At 48.6% G+C, this 23,393-nt stretch overlaps 1 protein-coding gene across 1 annotated transcript in view; it reads left to right on the forward strand.

Moving 5' to 3' along the window:
• NT5DC3 (5'-nucleotidase domain containing 3) overlaps nt 1–23,393 on the forward strand; it is a 46,241-nt gene that overhangs the window by 17,038 nt on the left and 5,810 nt on the right. The window contains exons 3-13 of the mRNA XM_079775308.1: nt 4,873–4,947; nt 5,626–5,681; nt 8,962–9,052; nt 10,200–10,337; nt 12,330–12,390; nt 12,845–12,947; nt 13,795–13,896; nt 14,682–14,763; nt 15,511–15,597; nt 18,256–18,396; nt 21,819–21,883. Of these exons, the coding sequence (XP_079631434.1) occupies nt 4,873–4,947; nt 5,626–5,681; nt 8,962–9,052; nt 10,200–10,337; nt 12,330–12,390; nt 12,845–12,947; nt 13,795–13,896; nt 14,682–14,763; nt 15,511–15,597; nt 18,256–18,396; nt 21,819–21,883 (1,001 nt within the window). The remainder of the gene's footprint in view (nt 1–4,872; nt 4,948–5,625; nt 5,682–8,961; nt 9,053–10,199; nt 10,338–12,329; nt 12,391–12,844; nt 12,948–13,794; nt 13,897–14,681; nt 14,764–15,510; nt 15,598–18,255; nt 18,397–21,818; nt 21,884–23,393) is intronic.

The raw sequence follows: 23,393 nt of genomic DNA on the forward strand, positions 1-23,393 counted from the left end.
CCTCTCTGCTTTCCCGTGGGTGAGACTCTTGTTATCATTACCTTAGACATGAGAAAGTCGAAGCTTAGAGACAGATGACCTTGCCCAAAGTCACACAGATAGCACACCGTAGGACTAGAATGTGACACCTGGTCCCTCAGCGCAGGGGCCTGTTATTCTTCATCCGATGTTGTCCTGCGGAGGCTCCTTCAGCTGCGTCTGCCAGTTCTCCAGTCGTTGACTGTGGTCTCTGGACCATTGGGAAACCATTGTGCACCTGTCAGAAGTAGCTCCCAGAAAACAGCCAAAGTGACAGATAGGCCCAGGTGAGTGAGTGACCGAGGGAGCCCAGCTCAGCCTTGTTTCAGAAAGGAGCCGCCAGACTTTGGAGCAGTGCACGTACAGAGTACACACTCTCTCTCATTCACACACCTCTCAGCTAAAACAGGCAGCACCCCCTCGTCACCGCGAGTCCTCTCAGCAAACTCACTGCGCCTCTGAGGTGGCAGGTCTGCTGTCACCAGCGTCTAGGGGTTGGTTCAGAACTGATGGTGAGGTAGTTGGGGTGGACCTGGCCTGACCTCTGTTTATCTGTGTGAGCCTGAGCAGGCTCATCAGATTATTCAACAGGAAAACGGACATGAGGTGCCCTTCATCCGGGCGAGTGAATAAAATCAGGTCGCAGAAAGCGTCTAGAATAGTGTGGCACATGGCTCAGTAAGAGCCCCCCTCTTAGTAACAAGTTAAAAACCTCCCTCCGGTCCCTTATTTGTCCCTCCCGAGTTAAAGGAAGACTGTGGCGGCATGGATTCCTGTTGCCTCTCTTGGGTTTAGCAGGACATGGTGTGTGTGCGGGTTGCTGGGTGTGTGTGTGTGTGTGTGTGTGTGTGTGTGTGTATGAACTGTGCACAGTGTTCTGAATTCTTGAGAACGCCCATGAGTGGAACTATCACGTAGTGATTTCTTGGCACGCGTGGCAGGTGTTAGATAAATGAGCCTAAATGTGATATTTGAGTCAGCGCTTTGTGCAGCTTGAATTGAAAACTTGCTGCATGTGGTTCAGCCTGGTGGGACCGGGAAATGTTCTCACGCCAACGTGACTTTGGCCCCGAAAAGTTAGCAGTGCAGCTTTGCAAAGAGGTTTCTTGATCACTGCCTAGTTTTTTGTGTGTTTTGTTTGAGAAGCAACAAGCATTTATTTGAGAAGAAAGAATTGCTATACGGGAAGCACCGATTCAGGCAGAAACCCAAATAGTGTTTCTATTGTGATGTGAAGGCAAGGGGATTTGTGAGAAGGGAAGGGAAATATTTACATGAATAGAGAAAGAAAATTCTATTGGTGATAAGAAGCTGTTATTCTTTGTTTTTTCTTTAATTTTACTGTTGACTCTATTATAGATGTCCCCATCTTACCCCCTTTGCCCACCTGCACCCATTCACCTCCCCTCCCTTCCCTCTGGTCATCACCATACTGCTATGTGTGTCTATGGGTTATGCATATATGTTGTTGATGGTTTCTTCTGCTGTGCAGAAGCTTTTTTTTGTTTTTGTTGTTGTTTTTTAAATATATTTTTACCAGAGGCCCAGTGCACGAAATTTGTGCACAGGGGTGGGGGTTGTCCCTCAGCCCAGCCTGCACCCTCTCCAATCTGGGACCCCTTGAGGAATGTCCGACTGCCAGTTTAGGCCCGATTCCTGTGGGTTTGGGCCTAAACCAGCAGTCGGACATCCCTGTCACAATCCGGGACTGCTGACTCCTAACCACTTACCTGCCTGCCTGCCTGATTGCCCCTAACCGCTTCTTGTCTGCCAGCCTGATTGCCCCCTGACTGCTCCCCTGCTGGCCCAATTGACGCCTAACTGCTCCCCTGCTGGCCCGATGGCTCCCAACTTCCCTCCCCTGCTGGCCCGATGGCCCCCAACTGCCCTCCCCTGCCGGCCCAATAGCCCCCAACTGCCCTCCCCTGCCAGCCTGATTGCCCACAAATGCCCTCCCCTGCTGGCCATCTTGTGTCAATGTGGGGGTGGTGTGCGAGGGCGCGAGAGCCACCTAGGTTTTTATTAGTATAGATTGATTTCAGAGAGGAAGGGAGAGGGAGAGAGAAATAGAAACATCGGTGATGAGAGAGAATCATCTATCAGCTGCCTTCTGCACACTCCGGGGATTGAGCCAGCAATCCAGGCATGTGCCCTTGACCGGAATCAGACCTGGGACCCTTTAGTCCACAGGCCCACGCTCTATCCACTGAGCCAAACCAGCTAGGGCTGGGATGGTTTTCTTAGTTTCTCTTTCTGATAGCTTATTATTAGTGTATAGAAATGCCACTAATTTCTGAATATTAATTTTGTATCTTGCTACTTTGCCAAATTCATTTATTAGATCTAGTAGCTTTTTGGTGGAGTTTTTAGGGTTTTCTATATACAATATGTCATCTGAGAATGACAGTTTTACTTCCTCCTCTCCAATTTGGATGCCTTTTATTTCTTCTTCTTGTCTGATCGCTGTGGCTAGGACTTCCAGTACTATGTTGAATCAGAGTGGTGAAAGTGGACATCCCTGTCTTGTTCCTGATCTTAAGGGAAATGCTTTTAGTTTTTGCCCATTGAGTATATGATGTTGGCTGTGAGTCTGTCATATATGGCCTTTATTATACTGAGGTATGTACTCTTTATTCCCACTTTGCTGAGAGATTTTGTCATAAATGGGTGCTGGATTTTATCAAATGCTTTTCTCTGAACCTGTTGATAAGATGGTGTGATTTTATCCTTGTTGATATACACCTTATGTGGTATATCCCATTGATTGATTTGCAGATATTGTACCAACCTTGCATCCCTGGGATAAATTCCACTTGATCATGGTGTATGATCTTTTTAATGTATTATTGGATCTGGTTTGCTAATATTTTGTTGAGGATATTGATGAACAGTATCCCTATGTTTATCAGGGATATTGTCCTATAATTTTCTTTCCTTGTAGTGTCTTGATCCGGTTTTGGAATTAGAATATTGTGAAATGAGCTCAGGAGTTTTTCCTCCTCTTGGTTTTTTTGGAATAGTTTGAGAAGGATAGGTGTTCATTCTTCTTTGAATGTTTGGTAAAATTCACCTATGAAGCCCTCTGGCCCAGGACTTTTCTTGGTTGGGAGTTTTTTGCTGACTGCTTCCATTTCACTGGTTGTATTAAGCCTTTATTCTTGAGCTATACACAGTACTGATTCTAAAGAATGTCCATGATTCTGTTATTGCGGTCAGAAGGTTTGCTTTCCTGACAGTTGTATAGGAGACAGTGATGGTTTGGGCTGGTCCAAAGGTTATCTTGCCCAAGTCAAATAATCCAAATGTTCAAGGAGCAAGACATGCAAGGCAGTTCTTCTGGGATGGTGGCTCCAACTCCATTTGAAATGGCTCTGTTTATGCCATTTTTCACAAGTTCTGTGCAGTTGAAGAAATGTTTGTGCCAGGCAGGCGTGTCAGTGGCCCTCAGTCCGCCAGAGCTCTGCTTTTTTTAGAGACATTTTGGCTCCAGAATGACGTGTCTATGGATTATTTTCTCCTCCAGGATTCTGGAAATTTTAATGCCTGTACTCGGTGTAATGAACCCACATTTCTGCCCAAGGAGAGGGACTGTTTGTAGTCTTTGTTGCCCTAGGACAGTGGTTGGCAAACTCATTAGTCAACAGAGCCAAATATCAACAGTACAATGATTGAAATTTCTTTTGAGAGCCAAATTTTTTAAACTTAAACTTCTTCTAACGCCACTTCTTCAAAATAGACTCGCCCAGGCCGTGGTATTTTGTGGAAGAGCCACACTCAAGGGGCCAAAGAGCCGCATGCGGCTCGTGAGCCACAGTTTGCCGACCACGGCCCTAGGGCATTGTGGGAAGTGTAGTCTGGAGGTGTTCCCTGTGGCCGCAAGCATTTTTGTTTTTTATTTAAGCAGTTTACATAGGGATTGGCAGATCCTGGTGACACAGCCTCTCTAGACTCAAGAATACCTATTCTATCCTGCGGGTCTGTGCTCTGAGGGAGGAGAGTGTGGGGGGAGCAGAGGCCGAGGCTGACTTCCCGCCCACCACACCCCAGCTGTGTGGCCCAGGCCAGGTGGTTTCATCGGTGCCTCTGATGTCCCATCTGTGAAATGGGAATGGCAGGGCCTGCGGTGCTCGGTACATTGGTGCTGTCAGTGGGGTAGCTGGTCCAATTCTGAGACTGGGCAGGAGGGAAGGACTTCGATAAGGGGGGAGCTGAGAGGAATAGTTTAATAACCAGGAAATACCAGGGGACCTGAGCTACCTCCAAAAGCCACATTTGTTCTGAATCAGAGCATTGGAGTGGTACCTGGGAGCCACGTGCTGAGAAGGGCCCCTCAGAGCCTGAGAGGGGCGGACGCTGCACTGACACTGTGGGGTCCCTCCAGCCCAGGGAAGGTGAGCAAGTGAGTGACCTGCTGACCAGATGAGAGAGGCCATGGGAGCTACATTGCAGCTGGGGTCTCTTCGTGAAACCTGGTAATGGGCCATCCGAGGGCTGTGACATGGAGGTGCTCCAGTCTGGGCAGAATGGATGGTTGACAGTGTGTTAAGGGAGGTAGAAGCAGATGGGTGCCTGGGGTCTCAGGGGTCTGGGAGTCTAGGGGCAGAGGGAAGGAGGGGAGGGGCAGTGAAGACGAGAGAAGTTGGAGGGATGGGACCCCACCTGTGGAGGGCTCTGGGGCCGGAAGTCCTGGGTCCAGAAGCAGAGGGATGGGTGCGATTCGTGCCCTCTGACCCTGCCTTCCCACCAGAGTGCGTCAGCCACCTCGGCCTTTGTACAAGGACCAAAATGGACACTACCTGGAACCCCCCGCTAGTGCCTTGTCAGCTAAAACTGGTTTCTTTCTTTTTTTCTTAGTATCCCGCGGAAATCAGGAAGTATGAATACGACCCAAATTTTGCAATTCGTGGACTTCATTATGATGTGCAGCGGGTAGGTTTAACCCTCATGTTTTTCTCGTTTAACGGTGTTTGGATACAATGTACTCCTGGTGCTTTTCTTCGCTCAACACATACATTGATTTTAAATTCATGTTCTTTGGGGCCACAGCATTGAATTCTTCAAAACGTCTTTGGATAAAGGCTTTTTTAAAAAAGAGACCGTGTATTAGAAAAGCGTGAATGCATTCAGCAATATGGGACATGCCGTTTATTTCCAGTAGTCTTTGTTGGTGCGAGGAGGAGCTGTTTGTCATACCTTTTCTTGCAGATAAGCCATGTCTTTCTTTATAATACTTTTATTGATTTCAGAGAGGAAGGGAGAGGGAGAGATAGAAACATCAGTGATGAGAGAGAATCATTGATTGGCTGCCTCCTGCACACCTCCTACTGGGGATTGAGCCCACAACCTGGGCATGTGCCCTGACCAGGAGTCAAACCTTGATCTCCTGGTTCATAGGTCGACGTTCAACCACTGGGCCACACCACCTGGGCTAGGCCATGTCTTTAATGAGTTGCACACTGCTTTAATCAGTAAGCAACGCTTTCAGAAACATACAGCTGCTTCCTTGTTGTAACAGCTTAATGTCGATAGGATTTATGACGACACCCGGAGTTCTCATTCAGTGTGCAGATTGTTGTGCATTATTTACCTGTGTTTATGTTTTTGAAGGCAGTATTGATGAAGATTGATGCTTTTCATTACATCCAGCTGGGGACTGTCTACAGGTAAGAGTAAGCTCCCTGGCTCAGACACTCATTACCCCTTCTCCCCTGGACTCTGAGTTTTCTGCAGAGGCGTCCATCCTGGACATTGTTGCTCAACTGATGTACCTAAAGCACTTTCCTCAGCCACCCCCTCCTCTCCTAAAATCCGGGAGGCTCCCCACACCTCTTCGGTTTTCTGTCGACCTCCAAACCCTTAGCTTCCCCTTTTTGCACGCACAGCTCCTTTACTTACTGGGTTGGTTAAGACTCTTATTGCAAGTGACTGGACCCCAACTCAAACGAAAACACAGTACTGGCTCACTAACTGTGAGGCCAGTCGCAGGTGTGGCTGATTCCAGGGCCCAAACTGATGCTGTCAGAACTCTTTTCTTGGCTCTCTCTTGCTCTCTGCGTAAGTTCTCTCTGGGCAGGCCCTCCGTGTGGGGACCCCTGGAATTCCATCCCCCCAGCTCGAGAGAAGGGCAGTTTCTCTTCCCTAGAGTTTCAGTCAGTCTTAGAGGGAGCGGATGCTGGGCAGGGACAAACAACACGTGTGTTCCTCTCCTCTGAGTTCTCTTTTCTCCCTGCGACATCTGTTCATGCTGGCGGCCATCCCACCAGGATGGTTTTCCTTCCTTTCTGCTCCTTGAAATCCCAGCCTTCCTTCAGGCCTCTCCCCACCCCTCAGCCTGAAATGGTCCTTTTCTTTGCTCTTGGCTTCTAATAGTCTTGTTTCTTCCGTAGATAAATAAGCCATCGTGTTAAGGTGTATGGGCGGGGCCAGGCAGGAGTGTCCAGCTGTAGGTCCTGGGACGGTCTCTGCGGCCGTAGTGCTGAGAGGGGTGTGGCTGAACCAGCAGGGGTGCGTGTGTGGGCTCCGGAGTCACACTTCCTGAGTGGAAACTCAGACCCCACCACGTAGGTGTGTGGCTTTGAGCAAGCTCTCGACTGTCTCAAAGCCTTGGTTTGCTCCTCTGTCAAATGGGCATGGTTCCAGGGCCCTCCTTAGGGGCGGCTTGGCATGCAGACGGAAGCATGCTTGAACGGTGCCCAAAGCACTCTAGGCGCAGATACCACTTCTCTTCCCTTTCCCCTCAAAAGGGGTCGTGAGTGAGTGAGTGGCCGGGAAGAATGCTTCCACCTCAGCCTGGCTCGTTTCCGAGGCCTGAGCCCAGAGGCCTGCCAGGGGACCGCGGTTGCTGCATCAGGTTGAATTTTATGTCGTGGGCTGCGGGAGTGAGTGCCGCTGGGCAGGGGAGGCGGCAGGCTGCTCTCCACTGCGGTCCCATTTTGCACCCAAGGTTTCACTTCTTAACTGGAACCTTTGTGAAACGCTAGGGTTGTTCCCATCGCAGTCCCTTGTCGTGTACCAATTACTGTTCATCTACAGTAACTCGTTGAGTCTTCTCAGTAACACTAGGAGGTAGGTACTGTTACTGTTTCCAGTTTTAAAATGACACTGAGACCCAAAGAGTTAAACTCCTTGTCTAGGTGATACCCCTGGTAAGTAATTAAGGGAGGTGGGAGTTGAACCCCAGGCAGACTGGTTCAGATCTGTGCTCCTACCCCTTATATTTCTCATCACCACACGGGGTGTGTAACGTAGTTTTCAGTGCTGGTTTACACACCCTGTTAGTAGGCTGATTCCTCGGCTGCTTTTGAGCTGGCATTTGGTTACCAGGGCCTTAAGGATGCCAGTGTGCCCAGGTCCCGTGTCCGTGCTCAGAGGCAGGAGTGGCTTCCGAAGGACCGGGTCGGGCCTAGTGTGGAGGCCGAGAACCCACCCGGCAGAATTCTTTTACTTTTTGTATTTTCTTTCCAAGTGTTCAAACCTTGCAGGTACGCACACTTGACTGCTGCTACCTTAGCAAGCGGTGTTTCCCAAGGTCACTGCCTGGAGTGATCTGGCTTGGTACCAGCGTCGTATCTGATTTCTGGAGCCGAGATAGGCGGAAGTACATCGCCTCTTTTGTTTTCAAAGCTGGTACTTGTAACAAGTTAATCAAGATCGGAGGCAAAATGTTAATGAGTCCACTCGGATGTTTTTAGAAGTCACACGGGGGGGGGGGGGGTGGGGGTGGAGAAAGGAGGAAAGAGGCTGAAATTGAACTTTCTTTAAAGTCACATATCAAACGTAAATTGTTTTTGGACGTATTTTAATATTGGCCAAGTGACTTGGCATTTTAAGCAACCTATTTGTGTCAGTAGCTAAAATTCTTACTGACTCTTGTGTTACCCCTGTTGCAGCGCAGTGTGGTGCTCCCACCACTTATTCGTTCTCTGGTCCCTCCTCACGGTGTCTGCTTCTCAAGCACCTTCTCTTCGGGAGAAGGGGGTAGAGGAGCTGACATTCCCCCCTGTGACGCCCTAGAGCGGGAGACTCCGGGTGAGGAAACTGGAGACCGCTGGGCCCTGGGCGCTGGCATCTGCTCCCGGCGCTGGTGGCAGAGGCAGGGCCGAAACCCAGCCGCTCTGACTCCAGGACTTATTTTTTCCTGCGTGCGGAGGCGCTGGGTTCATCTGCACATTCTCCCGCAGCTCCGGAGGCAGGCAGGGGGCGGGTGTTGCCTCGGCGTGTCCAGATGCGGAAACTGGCCTTCACTGTCACGTAGCATTCGGGTCACCCCTCCGGGAGGGGGTGCCCAGGCGCCTGCCTTGAGTCACGGGGTTTAGTCCACGGAGCCTCGTGCATGCCTTTTTCCATCTCGGCGCTGACCTTAGGGGAGCGTCTCAGAGGGCACAGGGATGGTGGAGACAGCCAGCCTTTCTCTCCCGAATGCATTAAAATCATTAAAAAACACACCACAAAACAGCTCACCTCCAAGTAAGGCACTAGGCCTTGGACCTGGTTGAGGGAGGCAGTGTGGCGTAGAGCTTGAAGACCCACAGAGCCCGTGGACCCGGTCCTGACCCACCTCTTTCTACCTGACTGACCTGGGGGAAGGCACACGACCTCTCTGTGCCTCAGTCGCCTCTGCTGGGAAAAGGGGGGCCTGATAGTGCCTTTCGCTTAGGACTGCAGGGAACTAAGCGAAGGCCTGTGTGGAGCTCAGATCTGGCGGATCGTAGGGGCCATGTAATACGAGCTCTTCTCTTTCTGCTCTTGTTACCTGGAGCGTGGCAGCAGGAGGAACAGTAGTAGCACCTTGCCTGTCACTTGCAGCAGTTACTAGTGGCACCTCGTGCCTCCTTGTGACGCCTCACGCCTTGCTTGAAAAACCCCAGCACTTGCCAGAGGTGTGACAGTCCTCGCTCTCGCTGGCCAAGCTCTTGAACTGCGCTGCTTGTTTTTTTTTCCCAGAGGCCTCAGCGTGGTCCCTGATGAAGAAGTCATTGAGATGTACGAGGGGTCCCACGTGCCTCTGGAGCAGATGAGCGACTTTTATGGCAAGGTAATGAGAAATGCTGTATTTAGGTAAAGCAGTCTGTCTTTTTCCTTCTCAAAACCTGGCCTGGGACATTTAGGAGCTTGGATTCCTGGGCTCTGGGACTGCGCCTAGGGAACTGACAAGGAACTTTGGGATTGTGTTTTGAGAGAGATTAGTATGGTACAGGCTCCGTAGGTTCTTTCGTGATTCTCCTTTCTTTTTTAAAAAAAAAAACATGTTTTATTGATTTTTTACAGAGAAGAAGGGAGAGGGAGAGAGAGTTAGAAACATCGATGAGAGAGAAACATCGATCAGCTGCCTCCTGCACACCCCCTACTGGGGATGTGCCCGCAACCAAGGTACATGCCCTTGACCGGAATCGAACCTGGGACCCTTGAGTCCGCAGGCCGACGCTCTAGCCACTGAGCCAAACCGGTTAGGGCTGATTCTCCTTTCTTAGGCCTTTCCTCCTTACCTGACGAAGGCTCCTTAGCCTTCCTGGTACCTGCCCCTGTTTGCCACCCCCCCCCTGAGGTGTCCCCACCTTCTGGATGAAGACCTTGGGGGCTGGCAGTGCAGCGGCTGTCGCCTCCCCCGAGACTGAGGGCAGCAGGTTACCCTGTGCCTGAAGGGAAACCTCTGTTTTTCTAACTTTTGTGGTTCTCCTTGCCCCCCGCATTTTTGCTGCTTATTAGATGCGTTGTCTTACCTGCATTGTCCAAGTGCAATGGCAGATGTCCCATCCGCTGGTAAGCTGGTAAAAAAATTTGCAGCCATTCAGAGAAAGGCTCTTTGTCAAGCTCACACCGAGGCTTGGGAGGTGCTTAGACTCGGGAGAGTCAAGTGGCTTTTTCTGCCTTTCCAAGGGTGTAACCTCCCGCTCTCCTCTGAGCTCGATGAGACTGTGAGCTGGGGGTTGGACAGAGGGGAGTGGAGGGGAGGGCGGTTAGACTTTTGGGGGGATTTCCTTGGATGTGCCACTTAGGCTTAGAGTGAGACGCCAGCACGGCCTGGGTGAGAAGAACAAGGCGAACCTTTCTTAGTCTGTATTGTTAGAGAGTTGCTTTCCTCGTGGAGAGGGATCAGGGTGACCAGCACCCCCCTCAGGAAAGGCCGGGTCTGGCCCTGCTGGGTGTGGGCCTCGGATTCTCACTGCGCCCCCTGCCCACAGAGCTCCCACGGGAACACCATGAAGCAGTTCATGGACATCTTCTCCCTGCCCGAGATGAGCCTGCTGTCCTGCGTGAACGAGTACTTTCTGAAGAACAACATCGACTATGAGCCGGTCCACCTGTACAAAGACGTCAAGGTCGGGCGGGCAGGGGGAGGTCCCGGGTTCCCACCCCTGGCGCTTTCCCGCCGAACTAGCCGAATCCTGAGGCTCCTGCGTAGGTTGGGGGCCTAACATAGCCTTCGCCTGGCAGCGCTTGTGTTTGTGGTTTGTCCCTGAACGTTGTAAGACGTTCCGTTAGGAGAGCTGGAAATCGGTCAAATTGGTTGTTAAAAGAAGAGGGTGCCCATGTTGTTACCGGGATTTCTTAATTCTTTCTGAGGCCAGAGGGGCGAGTGGTGACTGAGGTCCAGCTGTACCCGGCTCGTCCCTGAGCCTGGCCAGCGGCTGGGTGGCTCTGCACAAAGACGGGCATTTGAGTCTCAGGCTGTGGCCCAGGGATGCAGTGGCCCACAGGAGGCGCCGTGGTCTCTGGCACACAGAGGTGCCGTGCAGGCTCCCCGAGGCCCTGCAGCAGCTGTGGAAATCCGTTCGGAGGGGGAGAGAGAGCAACATAAATATTTATGTGCATATACACACCTTTTTATATAGCTCTGCATTTATATATTTTAATTCGTAGTCACATGTTTAATATTCTTTAAACTGAACTTTTTTCAGTACTTAAAAATGTTCATTTAATATGTTTTTCTTATATATTTCTAAGCATGTGATAGAAATATATATAAAATATAATTTGTATATAATACATATTTATTGAAATATATGTATTTTTAAAAGATCCATATTCATTCCTACAGTATTTTTTTATTATATGTTTTATGACTAATTTTAAATTTTGACCGCCCTGAATCTTGGGTTTTAGGGAGATAAAAGATGAATTATCGTTTCTCAATATCAATCTGGTGTTCTGTGAACTGAATTTAAATATTTAGTTTCTAATCTCCTTTTCGTGAACACAAACACTTCATTTGTAAGAATCTTTAAGAATCACTTATAGTTATATAACCCCTTGCACTCATGAGGAGACATGTTTATTTAAAAGTTTGGTTCAGACGACCACCAACAGTGAACACATGTGCCGAGTTTTCTGTGTTCCAGGAACTGTTCTTCTTAGTGCTTTATGCATATTAACTAATTAAACCCTCAGAATAATGCCTTGAAGTAGAAACTGTTATTGTCACCCTCATTTTATAGATGAATTGAGGCACAGAGAGGCTGAGTAACTTGCCCATGGTCACACAGCTAGTCAAAGCAGAGTCTAGATTTTAAGCCGGGAAGTTTGGTTCTGGCTTGCTCTTACCCATTGCCTTCTGCTGATGTGATGTCGAAATAAGCCTGTACTGGGAGGGGATCGAGGTTGAATTTACAGTCCAGGGTGCTCACGCTTGACAGAAATCTGCGATTTTCTAAGGCTTACGGCCCAGTGTGTCCCCAGTCCAGTCTCCTGTCACCGGCTCTGAGAGTGTGCAGGTGCCACCTGTGTCGAGGGCCTTCTCAGTGCCCCCTGAGTGGGGCTGTGCTCAGACACCTGCCAGGCATCAGCCTGCCACACTCCTGGGCTGCTTCCTTCCCCCTCCGAGGGCTGGACCACATCTCTGCTTGAGTCACCATCCCCACTGGCAGGTCTCCCTTCATCGGTAGCACTGAAGAGAGGCAGGTCCCTTCTCTTGTCTCTGCCTCTTTTCCTAGACCACTGAACCTGCTGTTGGGATCTAGGGGCGGGTGCAGAGATGAAAAGAACAATAATGCCCTTTGCCCGGATGACCTGGAATCATTTGTTCGTGATACTGCATATAAATTATGGTTTATTCGAGGCTTTTTTTCCTTTCTTTTCAGAATTATCCACACAAATGAGCTCCTCCCAGTGACCCTCTTGCATATTGCATTGAAAACTGCCACTATCACCATGGAAACTTACGTTTCCCCCACAGGGGCCACCTCTGATAAATGGGCCAGAATTTAGGTTTCATTTAGTGCTGGGATTGCAGGCTCCTCACGGCAGAGCGCCCTTCCACTTGTATTGCTACTCAGGCCAGTGCGCTCACTGATTGAAAACGTATCTTTTGACAGGATTCAATCCGAGACGTGCACATCAAAGGAATCATGTACCGAGCCATCGAAGCCGACATTGGTACGTGTTTGGCATTGCCATGAAGTCGGTCCAGGCTGCCCCTCCCCCATGGCCCCCTCCAGGCATCTTATTTCACTGAAGGTGCTGAGCCGAGGCTGTAGCGCCTTTCTGACTGGGAAGGGTCCTGCATCCCCGCCTCTCAGCTGTCTCCCTCCCCTTTGCCTAATCCTGACTCAGAAGGAGAGGCGCTGGCAGCTGCAGCCCCTTCATTCCCCTCCAACCCCCCCCCCCGCCCCCCCGCCCCCCCCCCCCCCCCCGACCGAGGAGGCGGCGGTCTTGGCTACTGATGCACCGGACACTGATAGACCACCCTGACCCAGGCTCCCTTAAGACCTCTTCCTCTTCCCCCACGTGCCCTGGACAGCGCGGGGCCCGCAGGCCCCAGTCAGCAAGCACCGGCAGATTGGGGGGGCCTCGCGCTGAATCTGTGTGTGAATTGTTCGCCTGCTCTTAGATAAGTACATCTGCTACGCTGAGCAGACCCGCGCGGTGCTGGCCAAACTGGCTGATCACGGCAAGAAGATGTTCCTCATCACCAACAGCCCCAGCAGCTTTGTGTAAGTCCCCAGTTTCCTGGCCGGCTCCCGGCTCACTTCTTGCATTGCATGTCACAGGAGGAAATTTGCAAGAAAAAGTGGCAAAAACAGTTAACCCTTTGCACTCGTTTGCTTTTTTCTCGATTCCTTTATTCTACTCGGGATTTAATTTTTTAAATACCCCAGATTTTACAAAGCGCGGCAGTAGAATAAAAAACTGGAGTTTCTTTTCATACAAACTTATTTATTTGGATTTTTTATATTTCAAATTATTGATACATTCAAAGAGTAATTTTAATCTCTATAATTTTTCATGGTGTGATATTTTTTGAAACATTCACCCACATGAAGACCTGGTTTACATTCACATGTTTCGCAAATATAAATCGTCTCTCTTCTTCCTCCTTTGATTTTTCTGTTAGAACAAACAACACAATCGTTGTGTTTTTTGTTAGGGTGAGGTGTGATTATATGGAGCTTTCCAGCTAAACGTTGCTCTAAGTTAGTGGATAATAATCTACCCCTGGAAGTTAGTGTACCATCTCTGAATTCTCCAACAAGATCATGTACTAGTTTCCTAATAAATTTCACATGCGTTATCGGTTTTTCATTTTTTCTTTTTTGGCATCAGTTGAGACGGCATTTACATTTTACTTGTCCTTTCATGCTAATGAAAACAAGAAAAGATACTGGAGAAATAGACAAAAATTCCCCTTCCCCCCCCCGCGGTGAAACTACGTGTTGAGTGTGGTGTTGAGTGTGGCTCGACATACAAGCTGCTACCGATGCTAACCTGTCACACTTGACATCTGAGTGCAAATGGTTAACCCCTTCAGTGCTAGACTAACCTGGCCGGCATGTTGTTTAGGGACAAAGGGATGAGCTATATCGTTGGAAAGGACTGGCGGGACCTGTTTGACGTGGTCATCGTTCAGGCCGAGAAGCCGAGCTTCTTTAACGACAAGCGGAGGTGAGTGCCTGCCTCTCCAGGGGACTGGGTTTTCCTCGTTCTCTGCTGTGAATACTTACGAGGGAGCGTGTCTTGGTGAAATCCGGTCGGAAATCACAAGCATCTGCCATCAAAGCCTTTGATTTCGAAGTCGTCTAGCAAGTACTTGTGAGGAGAGTGAGATTGGTGCATAGCAGACACCTTCCACGCATCAAAATGGATCTCAGTTCAACTCGGGCTGCTTCAGTCCTATTGGTCAGGCTTTAAGAAATTGATGGGTAACAATGAAAAATGCAGACTTACTCTCACGTAGTGCATTAGATCTCCTGATGCAGATGTGTGGTGAAGTGTAACAAAACGGCCGCAGCAAACCACCTGGTGGGTAGCTCTTTAAGGAGAGCTGTAAATGGTACCTTTAAAATTGCAGTTGGATTTTGCAAAACTCTCTGCAACACAGGTTTTGCATCAGGTGGAGTAAACTTCTACCAAGGCTTATAGAATGTCTTTCTGCCCCAGTAGCCTTGGGAAACGGGAGTCATTGTATATCTGGCCCTGGAGTTCTTTCTCTACTACAAGTCCTCGGACCCAGGGGTGGGGTGTGGGCAGTGGGGGGTGGGGGTGGGGGACACAGTTCGGGAGACCTTGCCCTGGGAAGGGGAATGCCGGAGTTGTTTTCAGGGCTTTCTCGGGTTCGGGCAGCCCCCTTCTGTTCCCAGTGGGTAACCATGTGGTGTTTCACACAGCAGACAGCCTGCACAACGCCCCCCCCCCCCCCCCCCCATAACGTCTCCCGTTTCTGTTCTTAGACCTTTCCGAAAGGTGAATGAGAAAGGTGTCTTACTCTGGGATAAAATCTACAAGTTGCAGAAGGGCCAGATTTACAAGCAGGTACCCCACGACCTTATCCCTTTGGCTGCTTTGCTGCGCGTGGTCAGTAATGATGACAGCTGACGTCACACTCGGGGCCGGCAGTGCTCAGTGCTCCGCCCGATGGACTGTTTATGACTTGGTGGCAGTTAAGCTTAAGTCAATATCTAAATCAACTCAGAATTGAACAGTTTCTTAAAAGAAATGTAAAGCATTACTTTTCATAGTAAATAACAAGATACCGGTAGCAAAGCTTGGAAATGTCTCCTTAAGAAGCATTTGACCACATGGCATATTACTAGTATTTGCCCAGATTAGTAATTACTTCATGACAAGCTATGTCTTAATCTACAGTTTTAATATATTTTGGTATTATATAAGGCTTGCAAATGTTTGATAAATGATTGACTTGCTGACTATTATTGTGTTACTGAAGTAAGTTTTTTAATTTATTTTTATGTATTGATACATTCCTGGTGGGTTTAGAACAGCCTTGGCATTAAGTATATTTTGTAGGCCTTGAAAACTTAGCTTTGAAAAGCCATTCCACTTCTAGGGAGTTAGCCCAAGAAAATGATTAAGATGTAGCTAAAACCCTACTACTATAAGAATGAAATTACTTATAAAATAAGTTATATTAAATTTAAAATAAGTTATGAAAGCAAAATAATTTTTTTGAAGTTAAAAAAAAAAGGTGTTTTGGGCCATGGGTTATACAAGGGCTTCTACCTGTCACAGGAGATAATATCTGTATTTTCCTTATTGCAGGGCAATTTGTATGAATTTTTGAAGCTTACTGGATGGAGAGGATCCAAAGTGTTGTATTTTGGTGACCATATATACAGTGACCTGGCGGTGAGAGGAGCCTTTTTTTTCTATTTCTTCATTGGGGGACAGACGTGTTAGTCCCACTTACTAAGGAATTTCTCTTTTGGTTAAGACCATTTTTATGCTTTCATAAAGCGAGGAGTAAGTCACATTTTTAATGTCTTACAATTTTTAGAACAGGATGGATCAGTCATGAAAAAGGCACATTTTTTTGGGGGGAAATGATGGAAGTTAGCAGTTGACTCAGAGTTTAATCAGAAAATCTTTCCATTTAAGTAATGGTGACAAATAAATGCTAGTGCTCTTTCCTTTTCAATTTATCCATGTGTCAGAACCACACAACTGCAGCATAAAGGCCTGAGACATCAGTCAGGGCTCCGTTGCCAGCCTGTCGCTTTGGATGCGTTAAAAACCCACCTTTCCTGGCAACAGCCCTGAAGTGAAAACGAGGCTTCTCATGCCATTGGAACGACTGGAGGAGATTGCAGGCCTTGAACTGTGCTTGAGCCTGTAGTTGGAACAATATGTAATTGGAGCTAGATGGGTCGGTCCCAGCGCCTGTGTGTAGTGAAATCTTCCCAGGTGACTCCTGCACACACCTGCGTAGTCCCCTCTGTCTGTGGGTTGAGGTCTAGTGGAAGGAACCTTGGGCTCAGATTAGAAGACCGTAGTTTTTACCCCAGTTCTACTGTTTACTAGCTGTGTGACCTTGAACACTTCCCTCAAGCTCCTCATTTGTAAAAAGTGAAAGAAGATAATGTATATAAAAGTGCTTAATAAACTAGAAGTATAAAGTGTTACTGTCAGGATGTCCGCACTCCCAGAATGTCTAGCCGTGTGACATGGCATCATCACGGGTGTTTGCCTCTTGCTAGGTGGGGTCTTCGGGCCCTGATGAGATACTGTGTACTGCCCTTAAGTCACATGGGTACGTGGCCCTGTGAGGTCACACACACACACACACACACACACACACACACACACACACACGCACACACGCTCACACGTCTTAGGTGTGGTCCTGTGGCAGGAGCACCACTGGGACCTTGTAAGAAATGCAGATTCTCAGGCCTCGCCCCAGACCTACTGAGTTAGCAACTCTGGGGGCGGCGCCTGGCCATCTGTGTTTTTACCCGCTTTCCGCACTAACAGTTGGTATGGGTAGTGCTGACCTCAGAGCGAGTTAGGAAGCACTTCCTCCTCTTTGGTTGTGGAGAGAGTTGGAGAGGGATGATGTTAACTCATCTTCAAGTGTTTGGTAGAATTCACCAGGGAAGCCATCTGGTTCTGGGCTTGGCTTGGTTGGAAGTGTTTGGATTACTAATCCAGTCTCCTTACTAGTTAGAGGCCTGCCAGATTTCCCGTTTCCTAGTGATTCCGTCTTCGCAGGTGGGTGTTTCTAGGAATGTCCGTTCATCTAGGTTATCCAAAAGTTGTTGGCATACAGTAGCTCAGAGTTCTCTTTTTAAACCTGTTTATTTCTGTAGAATCGGTAGTAATGGCGCCACTTAAATTTCTGATTTTACTAAGTTGAGTTTCCTCTCTTTTTTCTTAGTTAGCTAAAGGTTTGTCAATTCTGTTGATCTTTTTGAAGAACCAACTCTTGGTTTTGTTGATTTTTTTTTCTTTCCGTTTTCTATCTCTGATCTAATCTTTATTTTTTCCTTCTGCTAACTTTTAGTTTACTTTTCCTAGTTCCCTAAGATACACAGTTAGGTGATTTGAGGCCTTCTTTAATGTCGGTGTTTATAGCTGCAGATCTCAGCCTCAGCATGGCCTTTGCAGCACCCCTAGGTCTGGGTGTTTGCATCTTGATTTGCCTTGAGGTATTTTCTAATCTCCCTTGTGATCTCTTCTTTGACCCATTGATTAAGAGTGTTGTTCAATTTCCACGTGGTGGTGAATTTTCCGGTTCTTTCTTCTGCTGTTGAGTTCTAGTTTCATTCCTTCTGAGCAGAAAAAGATGCTTTTTTTTTTTTTTACGATTTCAGCCTTTCAGAATTTACTAAGACCACTTGGCATTGTGCATTTACTTGCTTACTTGTCATTTGTATTTCCCACGGAGGGCAGGGATGTGTCAGGTTTTGTTCATCCTCAGTTTGTAGAACTGGGCCTGGCACATAGTCCTTGATAAATATTTGCCAGATGAGAAAATGAATGACCTTTTAGCACAGCGATTGCGTATCTTAGGTTTTCTGGGACATCACTGACATCAGGTCGCTTGGCCTATTGTCAGCTCATAGGGTTATACTATTTGGATGAAGACTGTGGTCACGTGTGTGTATGTTGTGTGATCATTCCAAGTCGGATATTCCACGGTTCCCCATGACCCGCGAGGCCTGGCGCCGTCTGTGGATGGATAGTGTCGTGGCCCAGCCTCTCTCTGCCCCTGACCTAATTGTGGTTATACAGGCCGTGGATAATGATTCCAGACCCTGAGTGTCTGCAAGGGCTGTGACTTACAGCAGTTATTTCCAGAACAGAAATTTTCTGGGGGTGAAATGATCAAAGCCCTAGGCTAACTTGGGTTTAATGGCATGTAATTCATTGAATTCGGCTTGGTTAATAACTAACCATTACAATTAAAAAGTAATTCAGTGAGCGCCTGTTGTGTCTGGGACAGGTCATGCAATGACTTAAAGTCCGGTGAGATGAATGTTGACTCTCTGTGATCTTTGCGAGCAGGACCTGACCCTGAAGCACGGCTGGCGGACTGGTGCCATCATCCCAGAGTTACGGTCTGAGCTCAGAATCATGAACACGGAACAGTACATCCAGACCATGACCTGGCTGCAGACGCTGACCGGGTTACTGGAGCGAATGCAGGTTTGAGATTTCTTTTTCTCCTCCTTTTTCGGTAAGCCTGAAGGTAGTGCACTTGGCCAGTGTTTCTTTAGATAGTCTCTATTAATTGTGGTTATAAAGTATGAGGCATAAGTCATCCGGCAGAATAATTACCAGGATTTTTTTGCCCCTAAGAGTTTTGCCAGTTTCCCCGAAGAGACCTTTCTCAACGCCCCCAAAGCCATTTGGAGAAAAAGGCCTTCATTTACGTTCCTCTGTCTGGAGTTCCAGTGGCCTCACTCCCACCGCAGCCGCTTTGGGAGATGTCCTGTGGGGGTGGGACTCGAGAGCCTCTGCCTTCGTTTGGGTCTAGTCCTGCTTCTGCCATTAGCCTGCAGTGGTCTTCTCCGCCTGGGCCTCAGTTTCCTTTTCTGTATAATGAAAGGTCCTGTGGAATGAACACTCAGGCGAGGCACCACAGCTTACTGGAACGTCTCAAAGCAAGAGTCAGGGCCCCTGGGTGCAGTCTCCACTTGCTTTTGAAGATAATACCTACAATTGGCTGGCTCACTAGAGAGCAACGGTGGTTTTTTCTTCCCATAAGTCACATACTCAGCTTTGTTGTTTTTCGTGGTGATTTCCTGGCCTGTGAAAACGCCCCTCCCAGCTCATGAGGCACCTCGCTTTCTCGCTTGGTTCTGCTGGCCAGGCCTTAAGCCCTCTCAGCGTGAGGGCCGACTCTTTCAGGATAAGGGGCACGGATGCTGCTCTCTTGGCTAACGCACCTGCAGCCTCTGCCCGCGGCCTGCCAGCCCGCTTTGGAAATGGCCAGGGAACTGCCTTGCCTGGCCCAGCTGGCAGCCTGTGTGAGCTCAGGCAGAGCTGCGAGAGGTGGCAGGCCAGGCCCTCACTCCAGGGTGCCCACATTGCAGAGCACGCGGCCCGCACTGCTCGGTCCTGCTTCCACCTGCTCCGGCTCCATTGGTTCTTCTCTGACAAGGACTCATTCTGTTTCCTGCCCGTGCTTGTCTGTGAGATGGTTTTCTAAAAACAAAAGGCATCGATTCTAGGTTAATGTAGCCTCAAGTCTGTGCAAAGGTCATACAGTAATATGCATGTGTACGTATACATATATGTATATATATGCATGTGTATATACATATCCTATCTAATAAAGAGGGAATATGCTAATTGACCCTAATGCTGTTGCAAAGATGATGGCGCCCACAGCCAATAAGGAGGGAATATGCTAATTGACTGCCCCGCCCTCAAAGATGGCTGTGCCCACAGCCAGTAAGGAGGGAATATGCTAATTGACTGCCCCGCCCTCAAAGATGGCTGTGCCCACAGCCAGTAAGGAGGGAATATGCTAATTGACTGCCCCACCCTCAAAGATGATGGTGCCCACAGCCAATAAGGAGGGAATATGCTAATTGACTGCCCCGCCCTCAATGATGGCAGCGCCCACTGCCACAAATGGCTGTGCCCAGTCCCCTCAGCCCCACCAGGGCGGCCGGCGTGCAGCAAGGCTGGTCCTGCACCCAGGCCTGCCTCTGGAGTCCCCCAGTCCCCTCAGCCCCTCAGCTGCCCAGGGCCGGCCCGAGGCGCAGGCAGACCTCGATGGCAGCTGCCCAGCTGCTCAGGGCCGCCCAAGGCACAGGTAACCAGGGCCGGGCTGAGGCTTGCGCTGCAGCAGTGGCAGCAGCCAGAGGTATGATGGGGGCGTCGCCTTCCCCTGATCCCCCGGTTGCCTCCCGCCCCTGAGGGTTCCTGGACTATGAGAGGGGGTAGGCTCTAGACACCCCACCTAGTGCATGAATTTTCATGCACCAGGCCTCAAGTATATGTATATGTCTAAATAAATTACTTGTGACACTCTACAGATTTTTGATCTAGTCACGTACATTGTAGAGTTTAAATTCTATAGTGAGTAATTTGTTAATTAAAATGTGAAAGCTAATCAAAACTATTCTCACAAAACCATTAACACCCCCAGAAGTGCCGGGCCAGCCTTCCGGTCTCCAGGGACACGGCCAGTGGTCATTCAGTGTAGCTGCTTCTTGCTGGTGTAGGCAGTGGTGTTGGGCAAGAAACCCAAATTGCAAGCTCAGGGTTTTGTCTGAGTGGCAGAGACCCTGAGCGGGTGCCTGCTGGCCAAGCTGGTGAGCTGGGCAGACGTGGTAAACAGAAGGGCCTTGGCTCCCACGTCAGAAGCAGATGGTTTGTTTGGTCTTTTCCTCCGGGCCCTGCGGCTGCCCCGTGACTGTGAAGGGCAGGGAGCCACCTGTCCCCTGCGGTCACACGCGCCTCTGACTCTGGCTGAGTGTTCCTGTTCGGCCACGGGAGCCTCTCAGGGAGACTCGTGAGATTCCATTGTTAGGTTGTGGGCAGTCGCCATGTTCTTGGTGCCTATGCCCCTGTTTCAGCCCAACCAGAGAATTCTCTGCTTTTCCATCTGGTTGAGGTGCTTTACCTTTTTGCCTTTTACAAAAACATTTTTTTTCCTTAAACATTTTAAAAGATAATACAATATTAAGGAAGACAGCGTAAAACAAATTATAATTCTACTACCCTTGTATCAATTAAAGGAAATATTTTATGTTAATTTCTTAATATATGCACATATTTTCAGGTGCTTCCAATTAGTGGATATACCTGTTATTTCCACTTACCTGCCATTTTTATGTTGATGTATGTGCATAATATATACATCATGTGATAGGTGGTATGTATTAAGTATGTTCATATAGGTAATGCATATGTGTAATGGCCCTGGCTGGTTTTGGCTCAGTGTTTAGACAGTCAGCCCGCAGACCGAAGGGTCATGGGTTCAATTCCCAGTCAAGAGCATGTACCTTGGTTGCAGGCTGATCCCTGGCCCCGGTTGGGGTACATGCGGCAGGCAGCCAATTAATGTGTTTCACATTGATGTTTCTCTGCCCATCCTCCCTTCTCTTCACTTTCTCTAAACAAAACAAAACAAAAAAAATACCAATGGAAAAAATATCCTTGGGGGAGGATTAAAAAACAACATGTGTAATGAATACATTACACATATATACAGTATATACATATATACAGTATACACATATATACAATATACACATATATACAGTATACACATAATTACACTATACACATAGACTTTATGTAGTTACATGCACATGTTTATACATAGCCTTTAACAATACTATCTACTTTAATAGAGGCCTTGTTTAATATCTTCATAATATCCAGTTTCATTTGTTAAACCAGGTTTCTGTTGTTGGACATTCAAAACTATTTTGGTAAAGAAGGGAGGGTTGCAACTGGGAAGTCTGAAAATGTATTATTTCATGCAAGTGCCCATCTCTCAGATTTGAGTAAAATTTGGCCACGAGGAAAGCTGCCCACTAAAAATTCTTATTACCTACTGAGTTTATTTGCATCCAGAACATTCTCAGTAATTGGCTTGTATCCTGCAGGTGCACAGAGATGCGGAGTCCCAGCTGGTTTTGCAGGAGTGGAAAAGGGAGAGGAAGGAGATGAGGTAAGAGCACCCCGTCCTGAACATAGGGCGTCCGCCACCCTGACACGCCCACCCCTGGCCCAGGCATACTTCCAGACGCCCTTTTTAGCTCCCAGGCATGACCGACAGCCTGTGGCCAGAGCCACCCACCCCTCCGCTGTCCGTGAGTGATGTGTGACAGCAGTGACCTCCCGCACACCTCCTGCCCTTGCATTTGTTTGTTTCTTTTTTTAAAACCGAACCAACGTGCTCTTACGTCTCTCACCTAAACAGACGTACGTATCTTGATCCCACCTTCCCTGCCAGGCCCCATCTGATGTGAAGGCCCGGGGAGGAGGAGCCTGCTTGGCTTTCCCCTGTGGGCAGCCGGGGGCCCCGTGTTGGTGATGCTGGCCGCACAGCGTGGCTCCCGGGACAGTGTTGGAGGCAGGCCCGGCACCACAGTGAATTCCTGGGGCCCGTCCAGCCCTGGTGCTCATCCGTAACCACGGCCGTTTCCGGGATGTGCCCGCACTCAGTGTGGTGGTGTTGACTGGTGAATGCCCGCCTGCTCCCGGAAAAGTTTGGCGGGTGTGCGTCTTCAGGGGATGGTTATTCAGGAGGCCCCTGGAGGATGTGCTGTGTGGACACTGGTTACAGGCTCACTTCTGCTCTGTGCGTGGCCGCCCCTGCCCTGGGCGCAGCTGTCTGTCTCTAAGGCTGGAAGGAGCAGTCCCTGCCTGGGCACGGAGAGGGACGGAGCCCCTCCCTCGGGCTACCGAAGCCTGGGTGTACTGACTCATCCCTCTCAGGGGCTTGGCGTATTCGAATTCAGTTATCTAACATTGGGGGGAAAATGTTGGGTGAGAGGGTGATGGGCAAGTACTGTGATTTGATTCTGGGCCCCTCGTCCCCTGCACTCCAGGGACCTGATTATTAGATAAAGGAACCGTTTCATCCGCCAGAAATTTTTGCTTTGATTTCGAGTTTCTAACAATTTTACATCTCAATGAGATTAAAAAAAAAAAAAGATATATATTTTTATTGCTTTCAGAGAGGAAGGGAAAGGGAGAGAGAGAAAGAAACATCAATGATGAGAGAGAATCATTGATTAGCTGCCTCCTGCAGGCCCCCTGCTGGAGCCTGCAACCCAGGCACATGCCCTTGACTGGAATCGAGCCTGGGAACGTGCCGATGTTCTTTCCACTGAGCCAAACTGGCTAGGGCTCAATGAGATTTTTTAAGTAAAAGTTTAAATATTTATGTCACTCCACCCACAGACCTAGTTGAGTTCTTTTAATTTTCTGCTTTTTGGTTGTCAACCTCTGTCACCGGTTGAGGACAGACCGCTATGACCAGCCAGTGGCCTTTATCACACCGTTGTGTAAATGATTATATTTTTTGCTGTTTCTGCAACTGATTAACAGTCGAATGGTATTTAGCCATTTTGCAGGAATATTCTGTGTCCAGGGGTCCCAGCCATCAGATAGTGTGCTTATTCTGTGGATGTGTGATGCGTGTTGATTTACACACACATGCACATGTGTCCACC

The sequence above is a fragment of the Cnephaeus nilssonii genome, assembly GCF_951640355.1.
Source record: "Cnephaeus nilssonii genome assembly, chromosome: 6".
Lineage (NCBI taxonomy): Eukaryota > Metazoa > Chordata > Mammalia > Chiroptera > Vespertilionidae > Cnephaeus > Cnephaeus nilssonii.